This window comes from Carica papaya, chromosome 6 (assembly GCF_054855325.1).
Source record: "Carica papaya isolate Zhongbai chromosome 6, ASM5485532v1, whole genome shotgun sequence".
Taxonomy (NCBI): domain Eukaryota; kingdom Viridiplantae; phylum Streptophyta; class Magnoliopsida; order Brassicales; family Caricaceae; genus Carica; species Carica papaya.
Window position 1 is genome coordinate 18296078 of NC_142314.1, and position 27619 is coordinate 18323696.

Consider the following 27619-nt stretch of genomic DNA (forward strand, 5'->3'; position numbering starts at 1 on the left):
AGTGCAATTACTAATAAATAGCACAAATCAAGCCCCAAAAAATTAAGTATGTATGATGGTCCCCAAATACCACTATGGATTGATGAAAATGAACTTTAAGTTCGTTTATTACTGATGAGAAATGTCACAAGTTTATGTTTTACAAACTCACATGCATCATAGTGTAAACTTTTATATTCTAAATTTTTAGATAATGATATAAATATTAATTCCAAGATGGAGAATGATGGGTACCCAAGTCTTTAATGGTGAGTCAAATATTGTCTGTGAGGTTGGTAATAATAACAACGAAAGATCCCTCATGTGCATCCAAATAGTAAAGTCCATTTTTTCCTTTAACATGTCCAGTTATCTTCCCTGAATAATTAAGGCATTTAAAGACATGATTTTAGATAATGATATAAATTAATTTCAGAATTGAATGTCAATTCTGAAAGTCACAATAAGAAGAGTTAGTTATGATTGTGTAACTTAAGTCTTGTAATAGTTTACTTATTGACACAATATTAGTACACAATTTAAAGACATGTAATACATTTTTAAGGATAGACGTAGGGTTAAGCTTAATGTCGCCCTTGTCTGCAATAGTATTGATAGAACCATTTGCAGTGATAATATTTTTATTATTCGGACCTGAAATATATGTACAAAAGTATTTAGAAGTATTGATCATACAATATATGGCTCATGAGTCTATAATATAAGTCAAATGATTTATTTGAGGCATTTAGTTCCTGTGAGGTAGAAGTCATACCAATGTAAGCTAATAAATCACTACATGTTTGTTTCTCTAAAGACTCAAGTCAAACCTTTAGTCTTTCGGTCTCTATTATGAAATTATTAAAATTTAATGTTTTGATGTTGGAATTTACTCTCGTAACTTTGGACATACTCTCCGATATCCTTTAAGAATTAGACAGTAATTAATTATCAAAAAGAAAAAATTACCAAAATGATTTTACTCAGAACATATAGTTGCATGAAGTAGTTTGTGTTTGACGCGATGAAGGTGATAGAGAGAGTTGTGCAAAACAATGCGCTTGTGGACATTTTTTGGAGACTCGTGATTGCAGGGAGTAGCAGTTGGTTCTACGGTCAACTATAAAGGCCAATTAATGATGTCTAGTAACAAGATGGTGGTGGCAAGGGTGACAATTTTTAGGCATCTTTATTTTGACAATAAAGACCGAATATGGTTTATACAAGAGTTGAAGGATTTCTTAACCTAAAACTTCGAATACCATATTAAGAATGATTTTTGATTGATATGTTTTGTGGAATATTACAGTCCTATATATACAAATTTTATAGGACAGAAAATGAAATAGATAATTAATTATAATTAATTACAGAGATGTAATTTAGACCCTAATTATATCTTGATTTATTTACTTTTTAATATTCTAATTTATTTCCTTCTTGATGTCCTAATTAACTTCTTCTTTGATATTTTGATTTATTTCCTCTTTAATACCTTGATTTATTTTCATCTTTAACATAATCTAAATAGGAGACATCAAGTGATGCAATTTCTAAGATTATGTGGCTATAGAATGTAGTTACTAAGGTCAGTAAAGAGTTTGAGACATAGTGATGTAGATAAAGAATTATGAATAAAAGATGTCACCGATGGCATATATAGAGAGAGCAACGAGACTAAATGGTAGTAGAACGATCTATAGGGGCTCCCGAATTAAGTGATGAAGAGGCAATGGTTACTCAAGTATGTGAAGAAGGGATTATAACAATTTTTTAAGGCAAAAAAAGCCATATTTCAAACCTTTCAAACACAATCAAGGGTGTAGTTACATGCTAATCCAAGGAGCAAAATGAGACGTTGTCTTGTATTCTATTGGCATATAAAATGCAAAAGATTTAAAAGGAATGAATGTTGCATGAAATTTTACATGAATAACAATGTAGATTTTGTTTGATTTCGTATCAAAATGTCATAACCTTAAAGGAATAGATAAATGATGAAAAAAGAGACACTCATATCAACAACATTTTAAAATTTATGTTAAATGTTGTCACTTTGTTTATATGTGTAAGAGCATGATAACCCATAGTGGACACCTACATGGAATGAGAGGTTTTAATTTTTGGAATATACTTCCTTTATCTATATAATAATAACTTTGAATTAATTAACATTTGATGATGAAAGAAATAGAAGAAAAATATGTCATGACTCGAGTTTATGGTTCTGTTTTAAGAAAATATGTATCAGGTTTGATATAAATAGAGGGAGAGTGAGAGGAGAAATAAAGGGATTTGAGAGAGATAGAGTGAGAATAGCAAGAGGAAGAAATAGAAAATTAGAGAGAAAAAATAGATATTGAAAGATAGATAGAAATTTGAGGGAGATAATGATAATAAATTCAAAATATTTCATTCACTTGTTGATTATATAGATAAAAATAGGTAATTTATATAGAAAAAACATATGCATGAACAAGTAAATAAACAATCAATATTTCATGGAAGCTTAAAACCTTGTAGAGGAAATTTCTAAATCATTGGATGAAGATGGAAGAGGAAGTGGTTGGTTACCTAAGGGTTTAAGAGGACTGAAGACCCATCGAGTTTGGATTTCCTACCGTCATTTCCATAATTTTTTTTTATTGTGCACCCCTGCATATCTTGTATTTCCTACTATATTCTTCTCTATTTGCACTTACATCCTTACAATACCCTCCCCTTCAACATCAACCTTGTCCTCAAGGTTGAAATCCAACATCTATATATATATATATATATATATATATATTTAAGCAGGTTTTTTCTAAAACAGCTTTTTCAAAACAGTTTTTTTTTTAAAAAAAATTTTGTATATGTAATTTTTCAATTATTATATATATAGATATATATATATGTATATTTTAAATCAGTTTTCTTCTCCTTCCTTCCATAAGATATCAAATCTTCTCGGAATGCCTCTCTACACTGTTGCCAGCAACTCTGGTTACTTCGCCTTTTGTTGTTGTCGTAACCTCTTCTTTTTCCTCTTCTTCTTCTACTTCTTCTCCTCTTATTTCATTTTTTCATCTCCCTCTCCTTCTTTTTGTTCTTCTGCAATTTCTTTAGATACATCTTCTTCTTCCTCTTTTTCTTTTTCGTCATCTTTTTCTGGGTCTTCTTCTTCTTAGATGGATCTTCTTCGTCATCCTCTTCTTCTGGTTCTTCTTTTTCTTCTTCAAATGAGTATGAACTGATTCGGTTCAATGATCCAATCTAGTTTGAACCGGGTTCAATCTGCTTATATATTTTCTTTGAACTAGTCTAATTTGAATTGAGTGGCTTTAGGATTTTTGCAACCAGTTTAGTCACTAAACCGACTTTAAGGTCCTTTACCATAACAGTCCTTTCACTTCTTTTTCCATCTTCTTCGTCACGTCGTAGAGGGAAAGGAAGAGTGCCACTCTACACCACTCATACAACCATAGCAACAGCCATTGTTTTTACAGCCTCTGGATAGGGAACATCGCTGCCCAACATCTTGATCATTAGATCAAGTTGTTGCTATATCCAATCGAAAAGTTTCACGATGCGATCGGTCATCAAGTTGAATCTGGATCGTTGCTCTGATACTAAGTTGTCATGGTCCGGGTACATGGTTCTGTTTTAAGAAAGTATGTGTTCGGGTTTGATATAAAGAGAGGGAGAGTGAGAGGAAAAATAAAAGGATTTGAGAGAGAGAGAGAGAGAGAGTAAGAATAGCAAAAGTAAAAGATAGAAAATTAGAGATAAAAGATAAATATTGAAAGAGAGATGGAAATTTGATGGAGATAATGATAATGCATTCAAAATATTTCATTCACTTGTTGATTACATAAATAAAAATAGGTGATTTATATAGAAAAAATATATGCATGAACAAGTAAATAAATAATCAATATTCAATGAAAGTCTAAAAGGTTGTAATAGAAAAAATTCCTAAATTCATTTGATGGAGATGGAAGAGGAAGTGGCTGGTTACCTAAAGGTTTGAGAGGATTGAAGACCCCTCAGGTTTGGATTTCCTACTCCATAGTTTCCTTTTGTATACTTCCTACTATATTCTTCTTTATTTGCATTCAAATCCTTACAAAATAACATAAACATCATTCTAATTTTTAAGTGCATCAAATAATATAAACTAAGAAAAATCATCAAAGGATAATAAATAATAATAACAACCATCATTAAAAGTAAATTTTATATATTTCACGCTTACTTTTTTTTTTTTACAAACTTGGTTGATGGAATTGAAATATTTACCGAATCCTTTAAATTTTAGTAATGATCAAAAGCTTAGTTGAAATATGAGAGCTATGAATAAATTTAGTTACAAAAATTTATTATAAGTTTAGTATTTGAAAAAGTATACATCTTCTATGTTGAAAATGAACAATTCAATGAACTTAAATTAATAAATTCAATGAATTTAGTCCGAACTCTACTTATAAAAATTTAAAAGAAAATCTCAAACATTTATAAAATAGATATCATCTTAACATAATATTTAATAAAATCATATTATAAATGTGTAAAATAACATAAGTTAAATGTATTTCTATCACAAATATGCCTCAAAAAGTTTTACGTTGAACACCAAATTTTAACATTAAGTAATTCTCTTGCACACATTTGTTTATTACCTTTCTTTTCTTTAATTCATATTCTACCTTTAAAAAAATTGAATAAGTGAGTTAGCATATTAGTTTTTTTTTGAATTTGTTAAGAGTATATTTTAATTTTTTTATTTTTCACTTATCTTTTCGACATTAAAATAAGAGTAGAATTCACTTAAATATTAAAATTATAAGGCCTACCTAGTTTAGAAAAAAAAAAATTATGTTTTTTGATGATATTTTTAATTTTTCAAAAAATTATGAAAAATGTATATTATTATATCAAAATTCAAAATGTTTTGATTAAAAAAAATTGTTTTGAAAAAATATAATTAAAACTATTCCGTTATGTGTTTAAAACACGATTGATTATGCAAATCAACAGATTATTATTAAGGAATCAACCAAATTACAATAAGTGGAGTACAACACCTTACATTTTAATTTTAAGTTATAAATAATTTTACACTTGGCTTCAATCAAAATACTTACAAAAGATTCGACTAGATTTTATATATTATTTAAAGATACATTTAAAAAATTACCTTTACACTAATTTTTTCACATAAAAAAATTAATTATTAATAAATATTGAAATAATTATTTTTGTTTAAAAGAGAGCATAAATTATTATTGGGCTAGAGTTGGTTGATTAACAATGTACCCATTTTAGGGAAGGTACTTTGACATCTGATAAATATGTGTCTGGTGGGGCATATATAATTATATTTTTTATGAATTAATTATTAATTTATTTTGAAATCATTTTTGGTGGGTAATAATTTTTTAATAATTTTTGCTCACGTGGTTACCTGTGAAGGCCAGCGAATCCTATTTGGAATACGGCGTGACTCGCGGATTCTGCGATCTGTTTTCGATTTCTTAAATTTTCTCACTCAATTTTTTTTAATTTAATTCAAATTCAAAATCTCTTGTCAGAATGAGCAAAGAATAAATAAATAAATAAAATAAATAAATCTCCCTCACTCTACTGCAATAATAAGCTCACATTAATAAAGTCGCCATTCTTATCGCTTCAGTTCTTCAGAGCTTCAGCGTCGGTTCGGTGAACCTCTCTGGTTCCGATCTTGACGAGCTTTTCGGATTCAGGTACTTTCTCCTTTTTCGTTCTCTCGTATTTCAGAGTTCTCTTTCTGGTGACTGTTCACTGCTCTTTGGACGGGGAAACTAATTTTTTATTTTCTGTTTGGTTCCTGAGAAATAGGTGAGCTGGAATGGCGGATATGCATTTTCTCGTGTCTTTCTCCTATTACTTTAGAATTTGGCTTAGACTTGTTTTCTTTTCTTTTTCTCTCTTCTTCTTCTTCTTCTTCTTCTTTTTTTTGTTACATGCATGTGGATTTCGATTTGATTTTTCCTGATTTCTCGAAAATGACGTGCAAGTGAGATTTTGATATGCCGTAATTCTCGCTACGATTTTCCAATTTTTTTTTTCTTCTTACTGGTATCCATGGCTTCGATTGTTACTATTGGCTGGATTTTACTGTATTTGTGTTTGTCCTCACTTCACGTAAAAATCTCTGGTGCTTCATTTCTCGGAAACCAAACAAGCATGGTTGTAAATCGTTGAAAGTAAATTGTAGATTAAATGTAAGAGCGTCCTCACCCTCTGAATCTTTTGAATTAGTAGATCTAGTAATCTAGATCTTCGATTCGCTTTTTTTTTTGTCGCAGTAGCTCTTGATTGCACTTCATTCTATTTGCATTCTTCTGACAATATGCATGGAAATTTAGCTTGACAGATCTGTTAACCGGATACGTATAATAAGAGTAAAGATCTACCGAGATGTTGATGCTTTCCTGTTCTCTGACCTTATTAATATATTGTCCTACAGCCTTTAAACTTCTGGAACTTTTTTTTTGGTCTATAACTCAACCGAAAGCTGCATTTATGCATTCTTCAGTGTATAAAATTGTTTTTCTTTTTCCTATATTCGTCTAATTTTTTCCAATTTTCTAGTGTGCCCTCTTGTACTTTCCTTTGCTTCCAGAAAGTATAGCTGTTTCTTTTTAAAAGCTGCGTTAAACATCTTTATTCCGAACAATATTATTACAAGATAACTGTCTTAAGAGCTACTCCAATATTTTGATTTTTCAGTAACCGTCAAAACTCTTCACTATTCTAGATCTACAATTTAGAGTTTGTTATTGGCTTTTTGGTTTTTACATCTATCTTATTTTGCCCTGCTTTGTTTTTGCTCAATTTAGTGGATTATTTAGGGTTCAAACTGGTAGAAAAATCTCCATGCCTGTTCTTGATTTGCAGTTAGAAGGTAAAAGTTTTCTTCTTAGGTTGGGTTATTTGGTTTCCCTTTCATTTTTGTTTGCGTACCAGCATGGTTTATGAAGTTATAGGAAAAGAAGGCATTCTTTTTTGTCCCTTTTCTTCCCTTCTATTTTGTACATTTACTGAGAAATTTGAAGAATGCATGGTATCACCTCCGGTTGAAGTTTGTATGTAAATGTCATTGATTTCTGAGAACTAAAATTGGAGAACATTAGATTTTCCATATGATTATGAATTAAAATTTATTTGAGTGAAAATTCATGCATTTCAATAATTAGGTAATATATGACACCAATTATAACATATTCAACAATACCACAATCTCTTAAAGAGGACAACTAGACAGACAATGTCTCCACCACATTCTCATAGAGTGGGTAAAAGTACTGACCATCTAGACTAGGGATGGTTAGGAATTATGGATTAAATTTGAATGCTCTCTTTATTTAGTGTTATCTCATTCTCTTTGATTGTCTTAGAGTGTTGTGGCCTTTTATGTTTATATAGTGCTTTAATGATGTCCCATAATTAAGTCTGGAATAATCTCCAATAAAAATCAGTGTTCATTGTTCGTGTGGTGCTAAAAAAATTATCCACTTTGTGCATTTAATAGCTTTTTTTTTTCCGTTTCCTTCTATTTTCTTTTTGTATGTTGTAAACTGGATGCAGTACAAAATATGTGTGGACCACTAGGTACATCATTTTCTTTCAGAAATTTGTCTCTATGCAGTTAATTAACTAATTCTCTTTGGGGAAGATTTGATTTGTTGGGATGTGAGATTGATCGTAATAATCTTCCTGCCATGAAAAAAGCCTTTATTCATGCCGCAGGAATTGAAATTAGAATTTTAGAAGTATGTTCATTTAGTTGAAGACTCATTGATCTGATCAGCACTCTCTTTTCAAATGCTTTGGACTTGGCTGTCATTTTCTCTTCTCCTAGAATTGAGGTTGCTGATAGCAACTATGTGCTTGTTGGTTCTAGGAGTGACATATCATCAATATCTTCTTAAGCTTCAAAATCGCTCAACAGATTCAATTACTCAAGTATGAAATATTTATTTAATGCCTCGGATAAGACTTCCTAATAAAATAATATTGAACTTCCTATAAATTTGAACTGAATTTCTACTTGTACCACAATGAATTTACATAAGAAATCTCTTTTGATTCTTGATTCTGCATCAGCGGAGAGCTTTTCTTTTCAAAAAAAGAAATTAAAAAATTGAAACAGAAAGGAAGATTTTTCTTTTAAAATGGACTTAGTTATGTAGAATGTGTTAATCATTTTGGTTTTGCTATTTACATCCGAACTTGCACATGTACGTAATTTGTCAACTTTTTTATTTGTTTTATATGTTTAGTCGGATCTCATAATTTGTTAATAAGGGAGATCCAGAAATGTATACCAGCTTGCTGCATTGTTTTATCTCCCGGAGCTTAGTTCCTCTTATTTGATAAAAACATTTCTTCGAGTATAAGCGAGTATGTTGTGTTTTATGTCTGAAATTTTTAAATTCCACATTGATGGCACGATTGATAAAGTTCTTTTTTTTCTTTAGTATTTCTAGGTCCAAAGATATTGGGTCCTTGATTTATTTATAAAAAAAAAAGATATTTGGTCCTTGATTGCAACTGTATCTATTATCCCTCTCCATAAGTCTGTAACTAAGTATCTTCTTTGAAAACTGTAGTTTGTTTCTAGTAATTTTGACTGTCAGGTCTCATTTTTTTCTTGCAGTGAAAAAAACCTTCATTTCTAAAAATGTCGGATCTCGAGGCACCACTACGCCCAAAGAGGAAGAAGGGATTGGTGGACTTTTTGGTACACTTCCGATGGATTATTGTCATTTTCGTTGTCCTCCCATTCTCTTTCTCCGTGTACTTCTTAACATATCTTGGAGATGTGAGGTCTGAGATGAAGTCTTTCAAGCAACGTCAGAAAGAGCATGATGAAAATGTTAAGAAAGTAGTTAAACGCCTCAAACAGAGGAACCCATCAAAGGATGGTCTTGTCTGCACTGCTCGTAAACCATGGATTGCTGTTGGAATGAGGAATGTTGACTATAAGAGAGCTCGGCATTTTGAAGTTGATTTATCAGCTTTCAGAAATATCCTTGATATCGATAAAGAGAAGATGATTGCAAGAGTTGAGCCACTTGTTAACATGGGGCAGATCACTAGGGTTACAGTTCCTATGAATCTTTCCCTTGCTGTGGTTGCAGAGCTTGATGATCTTACTGTTGGGGGTCTCATCAATGGCTATGGTATTGAGGGAAGCTCCCACATTTATGGCTTGTTTTCTGATACTGTTGTTGCTTATGAAATTGTTCTAGCCGATGGCCGTGTTGTCAGGGCTACCAAGGACAACGAGTATTCTGATCTTTTCTATGCCATTCCATGGTCTCAAGGAACCCTGGGGCTTCTTGTCTCTGCCGAGATCAAACTTATACCAGTTAAAGAATATATGAAGCTGACATACAAACCTATTGTGGGCAACCTAAAAGATCAAGCACAGGCTTACATGGACTCTCTTGCTCCAAGAGATGGAGATCAGGATAACCAAGACAAGGTACCAGACTTTGTAGAGGGCATGGTTTACAGTCCAGCAGAAGGTGTGTTTATGACTGGGAAATATGCCTCGAAGGAAGAGGCGAAGAAGAAGGGAAATGTTATTAACAATGTTGGTTGGTGGTTTAAACCTTGGTTCTACCAGCATGCACAGACGGCACTAAAGAAAGGAGAGTTTGTTGAGTACATTCCTACTAGGGAGTATTACCACAGGCACACTAGGTGTTTGTATTGGGAAGGCAAATTGATCCTTCCATTTGCAGATCAATGGTGGTTTAGGTTTCTCTTTGGCTGGTTGATGCCACCTAAGGTTTCCCTCCTGAAGGCCACCCAAGGTGAAGCTATCCGAAACTATTACCATGAGATGCATGTCATTCAGGACATGCTTGTTCCTCTGTATAAAGTTGGAGATGCCCTAGAATGGGTGCACCGTGAGATGGAGGTAAAGCACATTGCTTTATCATCATCTTCTCTTGCTTTCCTCTATATTTATATTTCAGGTCTCAATGTAACTTTACAACCCGGTAATTTTAAATAAACCTGCTATGCTATCCAGACCTCAGTCTCTCTCTCTCTCTCTCTCTCTCTCTCTATATATATATATATATATATGTATGTATTCTTTTGCTTGTACTGTCAAATATTTTCTTCTGTTTTTATGTATACATGCTGTTTTCTCTCCGTGTTATGATTCTCTTGGCTATAAGGAAGATCTACTTCTAGGTTTATTTATCATTCTTTCTTTTCAAAAATCAACTCTTGTCGTCTAGTGTGATCTCCGAGTGTTATCTGATCAACATTGTAATTCTGTTGTTTACTTCCCAGGTGTATCCCATTTGGCTATGTCCACACAGATTGTTCAAGCTTCCCATGAAAACTATGGTCTATCCGGAGCCAGGGTTTGAGCATCATCACAGACAAGGTGACACACATTATGCTCAGATGTACACAGACGTCGGGGTTTACTATGCACCGGGCCCTGTATTGAAGGGTGAAGTGTTTGATGGAGCAGAGGCAGTTCGTAGAATGGAGCTTTGGCTGATCGAAAACCACGGTTTCCAGCCACAATATGCAGTGTCCGAGCTCAATGAGAAGAATTTCTGGAGAATGTTTGATGCTGGTTTGTACGAGCACTGCAGGAGGAAGTATGGAGCTGTTGGTACCTTCATGAGCGTCTACTACAAGTCCAAGAAAGGAAGGAAGACAGAGAAGGAGGTGCAGGAAGCCGAGCAAGCCCACCTTGAGACTGCATATGCAGAGGAAGATTAGCCTACTGACTGATATCGGAATGAACCTAGAATTATTTGGCAGGACGGATGGCTTTCCCTAGACGCACTTTATGTTTGGTTTTGTGGTTGTAACTTTATGATTTTCCCAGTTTTGGCCGACATGATTGGGTGTGTTTGAGTTGGTTGACGGACTAGATTAGAGTCCTTTCGGAATTGTTTTCAGTTCTTTTAACAGTTGTACTATTAAATGGCCTCTGTTTCTTTGCTTCCCAGCCATTCATCCTCACAGCTTTCAGCCAGTCATTGACTTTTTGCTGTTTGTATTTATTTAATGAGCAAGGTCTGGGCCTTCTGTTTTTAATTATCTTTGAAATTACTTTTGCTTCCGCTATTATTTTGCAGGAACAAAACACAGCAGAGATATGTTCTTATATTATCTATATATATGTATATGGTACAGAATAAGTTAATGATATGTTAAAAATCTGCAGTATATTAAGCACAGATAGATGGATAATTAAAAGGTTGAAATCTATTATACAATATTTTGAATGCAAATATAAAATGTGTTTTTGAGTGGAATACAAAGAAAAGGATGTTGGGTAGGGTTGTCAAATTGTCAAGTAAGAAATATGTTGATGCATGGTTAGTATCATAAACGTTTGTATGAAGAACCAATTATCAATATGTGAATATTTGATTGATACCAAAATTCAGCTCTTTTTTTTTTTTTTTTTTATGCAGAACCAATTATCAATAATGCAATTTAAAACTTACACAATCAATTAGTACCAAAATTTATTTTTAAATAAATTAATTTTTACTCGATCCACAATTAATATATGATTTTGAAACTAAAATGATAGAAATAAATCAACCGATTAGAATGCCAAAAAAAAAAAAAAGAAAAAATGTTCAAGCCGTGGGTTCTTATATCATTGTCTCAAGTCATGCTATGCATTCACCATTTTCTCTTTTTAGCATTTATATAATATGTATAATTATACATACTATCTATATAATATAATATAATTATATAGAGTTGGTGTTTAAAGATCAGGAGGCCAGCGTGAAAGATGAAAGGTTTGGGTATATATATAATATGTATAAATATAATAATTATAAAATTTATGTGAACAAAATTCTAAAATTCATTTTCTAAAAGTATATATTGTATTAAAATTTATCTTCTGCAAATTTTGGCTTTCACGGTATTTTACTGTAAAATTACTTTTATATAATATTTTTTCAAATGCAAATCCCAGCAAAATACACCCTACATTCGACGGATAGAATTAGCCAGAGCCTGGCTATTCTTCTACTTTTCTCGCATGGAGATATTTTCCAAAGAAGCTACCTCTGTAACCTTACCTAACTTCAGACTTCGAACACTCTCCATTCTAATCTTTCTCCTTGCACTCGAATGAAACTGTATGTGTTTGCTTCCACCTTTCTCCTTTTCTTAATTACTTTGAAACGCTGAAAAACCTATTTTGCTGGCTACTGAGGCGACTTCTAATTTTATTCTTTCAAATGGATTGTTTCTCGACTTTCATGGATTGGATTCACTAAATGGCGTTAGTTTTTTATGTTGTTTGTGAAGATTATTAACTCGCCTTTGACAAGTAATTTAACATTAACTTGCCAGTAAATGGAATATCCTTTTTCGTAAAAGATTTGGATTTAGTATCCTTTTTGTCTGTCAGGAACTGGGTTTCTCGACTATTTGGGAATTGTTTATGGGTTTATATGTGTGCGTATAAGTTGTTTGTTGAAATGTCTAAGATATATTTGAGTAGCTTTTTACCAGCTATTTAGGCTCGCTTTTAAATTATTTAATCCATTTTTAGTTTGTAAAAAAATTTGGAATCAATTAATCATGGAAATCTTTGAAACTTGTTGATTGAATTTATAGAACTACTTAGAATAAAAGCTAGATATTGCTTTACATAATGTCCGTTCTTTTTAATTCTGTTATTTGTTTGCTTTTTTATTCCTTCTTCATTTTCTACTTTTTGTTTATTTTTCTGTTTTAATCTATGCCTCAACTTCAATTTTTGCAGACTATGTTTCTGATGCTTGATCTTCAGAGTCCTGCAAATAATTGATACCATCCATATTATATATTCTTAGGCTTCCATTATTACTATGTTACAGTTGATACTATCCATATTATATTATTTTTCAGTTGCATGCTCACCCTGAAAAGCCTCTTGCTAAAGCCAAGATTATAAAATGTCACTTGTGTGCTCTTCATCCTCAGCGGTTCCCACGTCAGTTATTGCCCATTTGAAATTCCAGAGGGAGATTTTAGGTCCTAGCTGCTTTATTACTCGCTATAAGTTTCCATCTGTTACTACCAAGAATATTCATTCAGTATTTCATACACCATTTACTGTTCTGAGTTCTGTGAGAGATTATGCTGAAACTGGTTATCAGCCATTCACTGAGGAGACAATGTCCTTTGATTGGGAAGATCTAGAGGAGATTGAAGATGCGGATTCACCATGGGAAGGCGCAGTTATATACAAGAGGAACCTATCGGTTACACATATAGAATACTGCACAACCTTGGAGAGGCTTGGGTTAGGGAAACTTTCAACTGAAATCTCAAAATCTAAGGCTTCAGTGATGGGTTTGCTTGTTACAAAAGCTGTTAAAGACTATCCTAATGGGACGCCTGTTCTAGTCTCCATTGACATGACAAGGAAGAAGCAGAAATTGAGGCTTGATGGAATTATTCGAACTGTCATTACACTTGGTTGCAACAGGTATTTCCACATCACATAGTTCTCCCCATATATGTAGTTTATCATTTATAGGCTGAAGTTTTTAATCAATGCCTAAAGGGGCATTTCCTGAGTTTGTTCACACAATAAATAGGTTAAGATACAAAAAGAAAGTAACGTTCGGATCATATACTTCACATTACCATCACACTTTTGGACATTCGCAAATGCACGGTTCATATTATCATTAATGTACGTGATTTCATTTATGAATCTGATGCTTTGAAATAACAATAAAGTCTTATTTGTTTATGTTCCTCTTGGTGCTTCATGTGGCATCAAATGAATGAATCTTTTGATTTTGTTGTCTTTTCTTTGTTTGCACTCTTGGATTCTTTATTTTGTTAATTTTATGCTGAAGGTGCGGTGAGCCAGCTGCTGAGTGTGTTTTCTCCAACTTGTCGCTCCTACTTTGTGAGGAGCCCATTGAAGAACTAGACATTATTAATTTAGGGCTGAAGTTTGGAGAAGATAAGTTCAAATCTTTTGACGGAGTTGACCAAGAGGATGATGACGACGAAGCGTCTATTGATTGGGATGATCGGCTATACTTCCCTCCTGAAGCAAAAGAAATTGATATTTCGAAGCAGATAAGAGACCTAGTGCATTTGGAAATTACCATCAATGCAGTATGTGACCCAAGGTGCAAAGGCATATGTCTCAAATGTGGTACAAATTTGAATAATAAGTGCTGTAACTGTAGCAATAGCAAAGAGGAGATGAAGGAGAAAGGGTATGGCCCTCTTGGAAATTTGAGGAAGCAAATGCAGCAAAAGAGGTAGGAACTTAATTATAATCCAAGCATTACAAATTCTGGAATTAGTATATATACATATATATATATATAATGTATATTGCTTTGTTTGACATGATTTTGTTTCTATCAAATGTTGGATTCTGAAAATCAATTTTCTATATACAAAAGTCCAAGGATTGTAGGGAATCAAATAGAAAATACAAAATTGAACTTCTCCTTGGTGCATTTGTCATCCAACCTATATTGATATAAGGTTTTATCATGAAGTGAAGAGAATCACCATTCTTCATTTAGTAGCCCTGAGGTTCCCTCTAGATAAATGCATATCTAAGGCTCTGTTTGGTTGAAAGTAGTTGTTAGAAAAAGTTTGCTTTCTAATTTTTACAATTATAAGATTGTTCCTAAAAGCAAGTACAGGATTTGATAATATATATATATATTTATGAAACAAGTATCTTCCTAGAGTATCTTCAGAATTTTAAGGATGTGAGTGGCTTATATAGGGCTGTCATGTCTCATGGGGTAATCCGTATACCCTGCTTGAAAGTTTCTCTTTAGAAAAATTATATTTATTTAAAAATATAAAAATAAAAGGGGCAAAAACATTTTGGTGCATAGATATATTCCTTTAGTTTTTGAATTTTGAACATTATTTTTATGTCTATAGTAAATAAAGAAATATCTCTTTAATTTTTAATATAAAAATATAGTAAAAAGATTCCTAGAAATCACACATTAAAAATTATTTATAAATATCAACAGGGAATACCATATAATAATTTTTTTGTAAAAGATAATTTCAAAAACATAAGAGTAATTGTATCATGGCTTGGGATTCCTCAGCTCTAAGAGTCTACACCACCTTTTGCCCAAAGAAGCAAAGTTTTGAACTCCAGTATCTGCACACCAAATTCTCTTTGCAAATTAAAACTATTCTGAATTGGTGAAAAAATGATGATACTTGTTATATACTTGGAATATGATGTGCAAATGGATTTCAATATCTTTTTTAAATAAAAAATATTTTAAATATACGGAGTTTACATATAATATAACAACTATTTTACCCTAAATAGAAAAAAAAAAACAACAATCTTTTTAATAAATAATAATATTTTTTGTTAAAAATCTTGCTCAACCAAATAAACTCTAAACACACACACATATGTACATCACTTTTAACATCATCTTTGACACTACTTAAACTTCATGTGCTATAAATTCAAAATGGGAAGAAAATAAATTAAAAATATTATATTTGTATATGTATAGAGAACGTATCAACATAATCTTTTAAAATAATTAATCCCCTAACCAAAGGGGAAATTAAAAATGCGAAAAGATGCACTTACAATGTAATTTGGGTTCTGCCTTCGCACATGATTCCGAGCAAGAATCCTACATTCATATACATACAAATGCATTTATATTAGCTGCCGAATCGTTCAATGATTTTTAAATGATGAAATATATAACCACACGATAAATACACTGCAGGTTAATATGGTAATAATATACATATACTTTTTATATTATTAGAACATAAAATGTTTCTTAATACAACATATTTAATACTAAAACATGAGTATTTCAAGATTTAGTCACCATCTGAGAGTTTAATAAAAAATCATTTGACCTCATTTTGTAATTATGAAACTAATTCTAAGAATTTATAGCGGTCTCAAATAGACATTATTTAAACATATTCGAGTAATCCCATAATCTCATAGTGGTCTCAAAATTTAATTTTAATTCTACGAAATCAACACTGTTTGAAAACCTTTGCCATAGTCTTATAACTAGATATGCCATAGTAATTTCAAGATCTAAATGCTACTTTAAGACATAAAATTACTTTAAAGTTGCCATAAAATCTTATTGTTCTTCTATAAGTTCAACACCCAGAACATTATCCTATAACTCTTTAACATTATTCTTGAGTCCTAACACTATTCACCTTGATTTTAAGAAAATTCACAAGAACATTTCTAATAATTACCTATTTTCATCTTGGTTCGTGAAAAAGATAAATAACAAGATTGACGTTATGCAAACTATAATATTAGTTGACAAATTGGAAATTTTAAGGCAATTATATATATATATATATATGTCATACTGACCTACACTGTCGTTGACAAGAATGTATACATACAAAAATAGAATATATGTATGGGAGCAGTAATAAATAAAGGTTACTTGAGAAGAGGTGGCAAGGCGAAGGGTGTCCTGGACGAGTGAGTCAAGATGAGCTTCATATCCTGGTTTGACATAGATAACCTGCACAAAACAAGTTACTTATATTTTTTTTATGCTCAACGTATCAAATCTTTTGATTCCTGAGAATAGAATTAAGGAGAGGAAGACTTAATGATGGATCATCTCCACCAATTTCCGGCAGTTGAATTTCTCCGTCATCTTTGCTCGACGGTAAAACCCACACCTTGATGTTTGTATCAATCTGAAATCACCACATTACCATTACTATTTTATCTTACAATAACAATAACAATAATAATAATATATTGAATCGATATTATTATGAACTCTAGGATATAATATATTGAAAAATTTTATATAAGATGAGATATCTATTTAATTTATGTAAAATACCTGTCTGCAGTATGGAGCAAAGCAGTTGCTACACTTTCTGGTAAAGGATGTAATGATCCTTCCGTCTACAGAGAGCCCAAAGCTGGCATGCTGGATAATTCATATATATATATATTATTTTTTATATAAAAAGAAGAAATAATAATAAAACCAACAACGATAAAAATAATGAAATACCTTTTGGATGCAGAGGTTGATGGAAACCATAGCATCTGGATTATGTTCATCTTCAACCAAATCTTGTAAGTTGAGTTCTTGTAGGGAGAGAAGGTAATCATAGCTCCATTTCCCATGCCATTTCCCGTCCGATGTGGATATTGTGATCAGACGACTGGGACTCTTCCATTTGGCACTCTGTCATACCAATTATACAATGCCATGAAAATTACATTTTATTAATTAGATTATATTTACACGAGAAGTATATGTATTATACTACCAGGGGGTACGCATATTTTCTTGAAACGTAGCGTATTCTGGGTGAAATCAGAAAGTTTACTGAGGAATTCTTAGTAGCTGGAAATGGATTTAGGTTTCTGGGTGACACCAAATGAGATGCTTCTGCCATGGATCAGTTTGTTTATTAGCTCAGAATGGTAACATGGGGGGTGTAATAGCCCAACCTTCCTTATCTTCTGTTTAAGGGGAAGACGATAGGGACTTTTGTGGGCATGCAAGTTCTTGTCCGTACAATAGATGTTTTCTACTTACTCCTCTTTTCCCTTTTCATTAAAAAAACGCCTAAACACTTTTTTCTTTTGTAAATATTTTTTCGATTCTTATTATAAAACTGTATTATTATTAATATATACAGATGTAACTTAATAAATTTTTATTGAAAAAAGTACTTAATAATAATATAAGACAAAGGATGGGCTTTTCTCCCTCTTCCACAATCTTCTTAATGCTTAGATTGACAAGATTTCATTCAATGCTTATTACAACTAGTAATTCACATGCCAGCATATTTTGGAAAGCCCAGATACAGCTCTAGACCATTTACTAATTTTTTTTATTCATTGTTTCTCCCAGTTCCCATCTTCTCCTTCAACCAAACAAAAGCTGAAAAATGTAAAAAACAAATATAGTGTTCTTGTAACATTCCCACTGTCAATACACCCGACTGTTTCAACAAAATTTTTTATAAGAAGTTTCTTTCTGAAGAGTGTCCTAAAACTATGAGCCAGAGGCTGATAATGATCCAGAAAAGAACTAATCAATACTAAGGGATATCATCCTCTCAACAGATATAAATAATTTATATATATATATGCGCTTCTCACTTTGTGTGTCTCTTCTGTGAAGTCCTCCAGTTGGGCAAGTACCGCAAAATAGAATATGGACAACCAAAAAAACGAAAAAGATTTTGGCAATTCCTTTCTCCTTCCCCCGAACTTAAATGGCTCAAGTAGGTTTTTCCTTCATAAATGTAACAGAGTTGCTGCCATAGAAGAACGCTTAACCCAATCTCAACAGAGAGGCTTGCAACAAATAGGTAAACAAGAACAATCCCTCTCATGGATAGAAGCACAGCAGAGCTTAGAAAAGCTATTATTACCTCCTTAGCTGCTCTCAGTAACAATTCACCGCTCAATCCATATAAGCGGACAGGAGATCTATATCCTACTGGTGGCCAGATATGCATGCCTGCATATGCAGACATGATGGAAGCATAAATAGTACTTATGATGGCTGAAATGAGAAACGCAATGAAATGTCGATGATTAGCTGCACCAACACAATTCCCAATCTGCATTGCATCATAAACCAACAATTAACTCTCTTACTAGCTCAACATTCTAGCTGGATCTAGGAATTAAATTAACATTCCAAACTCTTAAGTTAATTGCATGTTCGAGTTAACAAACGAATTGATACTGGGCTTGAAGTTTAAGAACTATTAAATAAGAATTTTTTTTTCTCACATTGTCATATAATATTATTTCAACATTAAAAGAAAAGAAAAAAGAGGAACTCCATCCAGTCTCTCAAGACCAGCAGAACGTGGAATTAATTTCCCTAAACAAAGACACTAGTATGAACACATGCATGCAGTGTTTCCATTCATATTGTGCAAAAGTTAGCAAACTGATCTGAATTTAGGTCCAAAAAAATAGTTGCAGTTTGGGGGTTACCCCTCTGTTGAAAGATTACAAATAATGACAAAGGGGCAGTGGTAATGTTCCCTGTTGAAAGATTACAAATACTTACAAAAGGGCAGTGGTGATCCATGTCCAGTACACACATTCCACATGAACGACAGTGATGAGTTCTAGGTGACTTTGGCTTGGAACAAGAGTGGCAGAATGTATAGTTCTCAAGGCCACCCTTCCCCACAGCTGGGTAGCTACCCCAGAGAATACTTGGCGGTGTACCAGCACATCGGAATGCTGCAAGGCTGAATGTTGAAAGAGTTGATATGGCCAAGAAAATTGTTATAATACTGTGAAAAATCCCATAAAAGTAGCTGATAGAAAAGACAACGGGATATACTGCCCACACGCCACCACCTGCACTTTCAGATAAATGTATTAATGAGATTTGATAGAAACTTAAATAATATAGGATGTCATAATCTTTAGCAACTTCTGCAAAGGAACTTTTCTTAAGGAAGGAAGATGGCATGTAGATAATAAGGATCAAATATGTGATAAAAACAACATCAGTTAATAAGAAACAAAATTACGTGTTAATACAAAACCTTTTTAAACTAAAGTATCCTCATGTAAAGACTTCTGATTTTCAGAACTTCAAAGAAGCTAAGTGAACAAGAGAATCAATCAAGCTAAAATATTTTAGAAATTAACAAGAAATATGGCTCCAACAATTCTTAAATATACTAGAACTGCCAAAATATGAAAGATAAAAGCACAAAATAAAGTCATGGTTTAACATCTTGCACCAGCTCATATTGACACCAGAATCTTGTTCAAGAAGTGTTTTTGTGCACAAGGAAGAGGCCAGCATGCAGGGACTGATCTATCTCAAGAAGTATTATTGCAAGACAAAATAATAGTTTTGATAATGCTTCTCTTTAAGTACTGAAAAGGTATCCCCTTTCATCAGAACATCCATGATTGGAAAGAAAAGCCTGTGGCTAACTTTTTTTTTTCCCAAAGTTGCCACATAGTGTAGATAATATATGGAGAAGGATGGACACTGGAATTAGACAGAACTGTTAAAAGTAATGGGACCTTTGATCTTCCTTTGGATTTATATGACTACGAGCTCAAACAAATTCTCATGGAATTTTATTTGGAAGAGAAAGAAACCCCCATATACGGTGTTCTCTCCTTGAGAAGCAGATGGAAGCGTGTTCCAGTCACTGCAACTTGAAGAAGATAAGAAAGAATACAGCAAATGGGCACCATTTGCATCAAAGAACAGTAAGACCTAAAGGCATCTTTTTATGTGGTGCACTTGGATCTGGAAACTATAAGACATGCTTTTATCCATGGTTTGCTTGAAAAGGATAGTGGCTGGTTCAATGATGGAAGAGTGTGAGCATGGAAAAGGATCGAGGACACCTAAAAAAAAGTAGAAATAACTAGTCCATCTTTCCAATTTTTCCAATCATTTTGAGGGAGAGGAACAAGAGGACTTTAGAAGAGAAACCATCTTTCAATAGGGTCCAGGAAAATTACTTCCAGGTTCAGCAGTCAAACTCTCTAATGAAAGGTTGTAGATCTTTGGAACCTTTTCATTTGAATTTTAGAATACCTATATTTATGAAAAAGGGAAACAACCCTTGGCTTTGTAAATAATACTTCTTTTTTCATTTGAAAAAATGAATTGACAAAAATATCTACATAACTTTTCAAAAGAATCTATCAATATAAGCAATCCCACTAAAGATTTATATTTATAAAATGACCATAACACAAAAAGAAAATGTAAAATAAATGTTATATATACATCTGCATACATAAACGCTATTGGAACATTCAGCATTGGCCATAAAGGTCATGAGGGACTAAGTATATATATACATATACTATTGCAACATTTAGGATTGGCCATAAATGTAACACCCACAATTTTCCCTTTGGTGATTAAAAATTAATAAATATAAATTTTTATTAATTTATTTTGTTTTATTGTATTTTATTTTATTTTATTTATAATAATAAAATAAAATAAAATTTATGGAGAATTTAATTGAAAACAATTTTGGAAAAAAGTTGTGAAAATTTAAGTTTTTAGAATATTTTTGAAAAAAAAATCAGAAAACAGGAGTCAAAACGTAATTTTGGAAAATTTTGCCACGTCAGACGCCGATCAACAGCCTAAACCAACCAGAACACGCCAAGTGGCAGAGGCGCTGACGGGGGAGGCCACGCGGGGGAGCCACGTGGGCGATCTGCGTGCGTGCGATCGAACGACTGAGGTCCGTTCCCGCACGCACGGACGGCTTGGATGCGCTCCCTCCCAAATGCAATCGAACGGCCAGATTCAAACACGATCGGACGACCCAGAGTGAATCGCGATGAACGGTTCAGATAAAAAACGGATGGATATAAATAACCCTCATCCGCACTAAACCCTAACCCTAGCCGACAGAACCCCTTGCCGGAGATGACGACCCAGCCACCGGAAAGCCGACCGCCGCCACCCACCACCGCATCGGAACTCTTTCCGACCGCCAAAAAAGGTAAAAAAATTTCTTTTTGCACGAAATTCAATTTTAAACTCACCCATGCCCAAATCGAAATGAAAAGACCGGCCAATTGGCCGGAAAACACTGACGAATCCCGGCGGCGCCGCTGTGGGAAATTTCACAAAACGCCTCCGATGAGGCCCTTCCCAATTTCCGTTTCGCGTAATTTTTCCACCATTGTGATCACCGTTTTCTTCTCTACAAGTTGACCGAAGCGAAACACCCAACCACAACGTGAGCCGGAGGAGCCGCCGCACTAGAGAGCTCTGCCGCCGCACCGGAGAGCCCCACCGCCGGTGATTTTCAGTTTTTCGTGTTTTTTTCGGCCAACCGAGACCCTCTAACGTGTTTGCTAGTAGGAATCAATGCAAAATTGGCCGAATTCGGCCAAAAACCGGCCGATCCGAGGCGAACCACCATCGCCGGAGCACGGCGAAGCTGCCGTGCCAAATTTCCGAAATTAGCCGAGTGAGCCCTGGAACTGATTTTGGATTTATTTGGAACATTTGTAGGTACTATAAGTGCGTTTCAGTTCCCGGAAAAAAATTCAGGAAACCTAAGGACCATCCGTAGGTGCAGTAAACCGTTTAGCTTTTCGACGTCAAATCGATTAAGGATCCATCACCCTATTCCCTATCATAAAATTGAAGTTTAAATAAATAATGATACGGTATTTTCTACAAATTAAATAGATGTGCATAATTAATTACGGATTACTAATGGAACCCGAACCGAAAATTGTTCTCTGTTGATTTATTTTACGGTCTAAAAGCATGATAGTATCTGATTTATCTATTTTATGGTTTAAATGCATGTATTGCTGTCTTACCTGACTACTGTTTGATTTGATATTTGAGACATGATTGCATTACCTGATACATGTTTATTTGTTTATGTAATTATGTTTGATTTGATAATGGAGACTAAAGAAAAACAAGAAAGTGGTGTGATTAAATAAACAGATAAAACGACAGCCTTACTAAATATCCTGAGAGATGGTGGACGGGCTGGTTACATAGGAAACCCTACCGTGAACGTTGTCTCATACTGAACGGGGTATGAAGACTTCGTAATTTGGTGCTCATACCGAACAGGGTATGGGGACGGCCCACTTCATCCTCATACCAGACAAAATATTGAGATTTAATGTTTTGGTGCTCATACCGAACGAGTTATGGGGGCGGCCCTGTAATTGAGATTATTAAAGGAAAGAGTTCACATGTAACGAGAACATCCTTATGAACCCCTATGGATACTAATAGGCTGGTGAAAAGAAAAACGGTTATAATTTGGTCTATTGTTAATGGATATGGGTTTATGATATGTTATATGTTACTGATTGTTCATGAAGTTATGAACTGTATGGTATTACTATCTCTATAGCTTGTTTTCATAAATTCTACTATAGTAAGTGAACGGTAAATGGTTTTATGATTGATAAATGAAATTGCTAAATTTAGCACTCCATTAGTTATTTTCAATTTTATACCAACCATTGTTTCTGTGCTGGTGATATAGTGTGATATTCTTACTGAGTTAGTGTATCTCATTCTTTATTTAACCATTTCAAATCAAAAGAACCAAGTTTCAGAGCCCGATTCGCAAGAAAATTGCGAGTAAATGCTAGATATTTTCTATTTTTTATTTGTTTCCGTATTTCTTGCGTTTCTTTCAAATAATAAATTCCGTAATACTGTTCAGTACTTTTAAATTATTGTGTAAGGAATGTAAACTTTAACCTTTTATTTCGCTTCCACATTTAAGTTATTATATATTTTTTTTTTGGATTTCTGGAATCGTTACAATAAAGGTCATAAGAGACTAGTTTCAACTGTTGCTGATTAAACTGTGTGAGATGCTGAAATATCTAGGAATCTTAATGAATGGGAGGAACAAGGTCCAAGGAAGACCAGTCGGTTTGGAAGATCCTGAACTTTGAGAGGACTACGAATGTAGTGTCTTTCTAGCTACATTTAGCACACCTTAACCCTAGTCATTAAAGTCTTTCTCTGTGAGCAAATCTAGAAAAAGAAAGTCTAGTCAGAATTGTTTTTTTTCCCCTTGAAAAGCAAAATGAGGAAGAATTCTCACCATCAGTAACTTGAGGAAGAGAGGAAAAATTCTAGTGAATGGTTATTACATCCACAAAAAGTGGCCACAACCTCAAGCCACCTACCTTTCAGGAGTCCTTCTCCCAAAGGCTTCAGTCTGCAACATTTGATTTCCTCAAACTGAAATGAGTTTGGTGATTCAATGTTTTTCTTTATTTTTGAGTAGGAAAGAAATACTATAGCAACCACGCCAAATGGCTTCCACCCACGTATGAAAGAGAGAAAAAAAAAATTACAAGAGAGAATTAGCCAAAATATCAACAAGGTACCCTAGTTCTTCTCCATTAATGAGGGTATGATTTTTAGACAAAATACATAGGTCTGGAACCAAAGATCGGTGACCCTTGAAAAGCTAGATCGCTACTCTGAAAAAGCCTTCTATTCCCTTCACTCCAATAGTCCAAAAGATGGAATGAGGAATAAGGGCGAAGATGTTCTCCTTGGCTATGGCTGCATCCTCAACATCCCAAGCAAGGGGCTGAGATAGAACCAGTCACCACCCACTAGTTGGTCTATTCAGTTATTGATGAGAGCTTTGGGATCGCTGACATCTCTCATTCCCTTGGCTACTTTATGGCAATAACAAAAGAAATTTTAAGGGTGTTTGTTACTCTTTAAAAAAATTTAGATCTAATCTTTCCAAATATGTATTTTGTTTGAAGGTCATCTGCTTTCTTCTGTTGGGGGGAGACCTCATTGACATTTTGTCCAGTTTGTAATTCTCCTTTTCTTTTTCCAATATGAGTAGCATTCCTTGATACCCTGTTTTTAAATATCTTTCCTTTTAAGAAAAAGAGAGACCAGTCATATCTGTCATACCAGCCAAGAAAATGTATCTCAATTGCACTGGTTTAAAAAATCAAAAAGTTATGGGCTTACTGAAGACTTTGTAGGCCCCACATTTTCTTATTATAGTTTTGAGGTTTTGTCATCTACATGTTACAGTTACTCTAACCCAATAGATTTAATGCTCTTGATTACCCTTATTATATTCGGAGCCTTGAGCCTTCATGTTTTACAGTTACACCTGTAAATCTTTTTCCAAGTTTCTTATCAGCAACTCTAACATCCATTTCAAGGCTTTATCTCATAACTTTTGGAAGTTATGAAGACTCCCTCTAAACTTAAAGTTTTTGTATGGACTACTATGTTGGGAGGATAAAAGAGAACAAGCTGCTGCCGAGAGGGGCTATCATTGTTAGTTTTTGGGTCATTTAGTTAGAACATTATGCAAGAATTTTTAAGCAACCCTTCAACTGTCTCATATGGCTTCATATAGAATTATTTTCTTTGCTTAACTTTGGACTAAATCCTACAGCTTCTTTCAAGGGATTCCTTTATCTATTTTGCAAATGGCTTATGTTCCTATTTTGCTTAAAGCCTTTTCTTTACTTTTCTGTATTTCTTTTTTCTTTTTGGTAGGAGGAAACCTTTTTATCTCTCTTATGTTATATCATAGTCCTTTCTTTCTTCAATAAATTTATTTTTCTATATTAAAATAAATATATAAATATGCACAAAAACAGAAGGATAAGAAAGCAAATATGAAATGCTATGACATATTTAAAAAATGGCATTGAGTTAGGAAATATACATATTACAAAGAGCATAAAACCGAGGAGGATACAGACAAAGCTCCGGTCACGCAAGCGTCTCCACCAAAACCACTTGTTTTCAGGTTTGTGCAAGTTTTGGTTTGTTATAGCTCCACACCAGCCACACTTAAAAATAAGTGCATATGACGGTAGAAAAAGCCGCATTCCACAACCCCAGCAAGTTGTCTCAAGATCCTCAGTGATGGTTGCTACATAATGCTCCTACATGTTAAGTTTCATGTTTATTACTTCTAATGATAGCCAAAAGAACAAGTCTTTGCTATAAGAATTAACTTGACAAAGTTAATGTTGATGATTTATACCCAACCTCATCTACAATATAAAGTAAAACCATCATAAACTACATTATTCATAAAAAAATTTAATTACCAATATTGTCACTTTCTTAACTATTTCCTCTTTAATGACATTTAGGTTTGCATTTGCATCACGACCTTTAATCAAGATCAGATTAATGTAGCATTCTCATCTAAGAGTTGGCATACCCATTTTATGGATCATTTTTCATGTTTAAGTTAAGAAAATTTTGCTTTTCCATGGATATTTAAGTCCCAAATGTTTAAAAACAATAACTTGAGGAAGCCTCAAAATGAGGCATCAATTAAATGATCCCTGCCATAAGGAACACATAAAATTATTCCATTTTTATTTCTTTTAAACTATTATATTGAAAATCATGAACTTATACAAACAAAGCATAAGTAAGAATGAATGTCAAAATTTAGTAGAAGAATGTTTCAAATAATGAATATATTTATAAACCATTGCATCATCAAATAATTTGCTTTGAAATAAGCTTAAAATCTTCTTTTAAAAAATTATTCTTCCATTTTAAAAAACAAAAAATGGCTAAGAAAGTTAAGGTCAGGAAAGCTATTATCTTTAATCCACATATTATGCCTTCACCTCTGAAAAATTTGCTATTATTTAATCCTTTAGGAAATTCTTTAAAAAAAAACATTTTTATTGATTTAAAATTACAAAAGAACTCAATCTAAAAACATGTAAAATTTATGAGAATATATTGATTTAAGATTAAACAAAAAACAAAGTCATCTTACTGAGTAGTGCACAACAATGCATGACTTAGGAAGGCAAAACCATTATTTAAGAACTAAACTGCTTTTACAAATATGTCAAGCATTATGAACATTTTTTTCTTTTTGAAATAAGCATTATGAACATAAATTACACTATTCAATCTTTTTTGGGTAGATATTGTATTATTCATCTTAAGCACAACTGCACAGACTCCACGATTCTCCTGTTTCCTAAGACCTACATCCACAGAACAAACACCAACTATTTTCCATGAGTTTAATTCTGATCAACTTAATGTAAAAGATATTTACTGGGCTTGAGCCTAAACACCTCAGACTAAATATATTTACTTGTGGAGTAAACTAGAACAACCCAAGTAAGATTGTCTAGCATGACTCAAACGAGCATGGATTCTATCTTCCTCAATACCTTGCATTAAGTATCCCATGATCTTAGACATTACTCAGAAGCCTATACAAATCCACTAGGATCTGATTCCGGTTGCATTCATGTCACAAGATTCTTACTTTACCCTTTATGAATCTGACACCTTTCTGAAAATAGACAACTAATAACAATCCATTAGCCCTTACTATATTGCTGATCCAGAAACAAGTTAAGAATATAAACCCCGTATCAAAGTAAAGCATCCCCGCTCCATCCTATCAGCTAGAGAGCTATCTATAATGGCAGAAAACTCTGCTTGAGTAGTTGTTTAAAACTAATTAGACTAAGAAGTCCATTATCAACTACAAAATCCCACAAGACTCACTCCATGCCAAAAAAACCCCAAAACATCCAACTTGTACATCATATATAGATGCTAAAGATCCTCCTCATGGCTGGATTAAAATAAGAACAATAGAGGAAAAAAAGCATAAAAGAAAATTGATGCACATGATATCCATAAGGCGGGTTTCACCATATTAGATAAGAAACTATGACAACAGTAAACCAGAGGATAAGAAACTATGACAACAGTAAACCAGAGGGGATTATACCTCTATCACCAAACAGGAAACTAGATAGTAGTCAAAACAAAGTGAAGATAAAAGAGATAATCGGAAGATCGATGATAATCCATAGAAAAAAGTCAACAGTAAACCAGAGAAGCTATAGAAATCGAAGAAAGGAGAAGACCTCGGAGGAGAGAGCCATGCTTCGCTACGTTCTTGAAGCTGATTCTCTACAGTGCAGAAGCAGACCACCGAAATTTCTAATTTAGTTGGAGAAACTGAAATTCCGAGAGCCGAGTCAAAGAGAAAACTCAGAGAAATGAAGAGAGCTTCTTCTTCTACTGGTCTTCCGGGGCAG

At 33.4% G+C, this 27619-nt stretch overlaps 3 protein-coding genes and 1 long non-coding RNA gene across 10 annotated transcripts; 2 read left to right on the forward strand and 2 right to left on the reverse strand.

The window, feature by feature from the left end:
• The first annotated feature begins 5564 nt into the window (after positions 1-5564).
• Positions 5565-11082, forward strand: DWF1 (cell elongation protein / DWARF1 / DIMINUTO (DIM)). The gene is made up of 3 exons (XM_088222726.1): positions 5565-5723; positions 8663-9934; positions 10318-11082. Exons 2-3 carry the CDS (start codon positions 8687-8689, stop codon positions 10759-10761), a joined length of 1692 nt encoding a protein of 563 aa, XP_088078852.1. The 5' UTR covers positions 5565-5723; positions 8663-8686; the 3' UTR covers positions 10762-11082.
• Positions 11083-11932: 850 nt separating this feature from the next.
• Positions 11933-14379, forward strand: LOC110813642 (BTB/POZ domain protein, putative (DUF177)). Of its 2 annotated transcripts, none has more exons than XM_088221818.1 (3): positions 11933-12152; positions 12785-13492; positions 13872-14379. In XM_088221818.1, exons 2-3 carry the CDS (start codon positions 12957-12959, stop codon positions 14290-14292), a joined length of 957 nt encoding a protein of 318 aa, XP_088077944.1. In that variant the 5' UTR covers positions 11933-12152; positions 12785-12956; the 3' UTR covers positions 14293-14379. The 2 variants fall into 2 exon arrangements, with proteins under 2 accessions (XP_088077944.1, XP_021896546.2); XM_022040854.2 differs by having other exon boundaries at positions 11935-12152; positions 12910-13492.
• On the reverse strand, positions 13620-27619 carry LOC110813648 (E3 ubiquitin-protein ligase, putative (DUF177)). 6 transcript variants are annotated; one of them, XR_015821288.1, is made up of 10 exons: positions 27446-27617; positions 25243-25465; positions 19092-19390; positions 18439-18630; positions 17058-17234; positions 16881-16970; positions 16635-16728; positions 16467-16547; positions 15620-15665; positions 13620-14068 (listed from the first exon to the last, which is right to left on the reverse strand). XR_015821288.1 is itself a non-coding variant. In XM_088221815.1 (10 exons), coding segments are annotated over exons 1-10 (1218 nt in total). In that variant the 5' UTR covers positions 27464-27618; the 3' UTR covers positions 13620-14066. The 6 variants fall into 6 exon arrangements, 3 of the variants coding, with proteins under 3 accessions (XP_088077941.1, XP_088077942.1, XP_088077940.1); XM_088221815.1 differs by having other exon boundaries at positions 16639-16728; positions 27446-27618; XR_015821289.1 differs by lacking the exon at positions 13620-14068 and adding an exon at positions 14288-14602.
• LOC148253363 (uncharacterized) lies at positions 25657-27439 on the reverse strand. Its single transcript, XR_015821290.1, has 2 exons — positions 26735-27439; positions 25657-26542 (listed from the first exon to the last, which is right to left on the reverse strand). It is a non-coding gene; the product is annotated as an uncharacterized LOC148253363 (long non-coding RNA).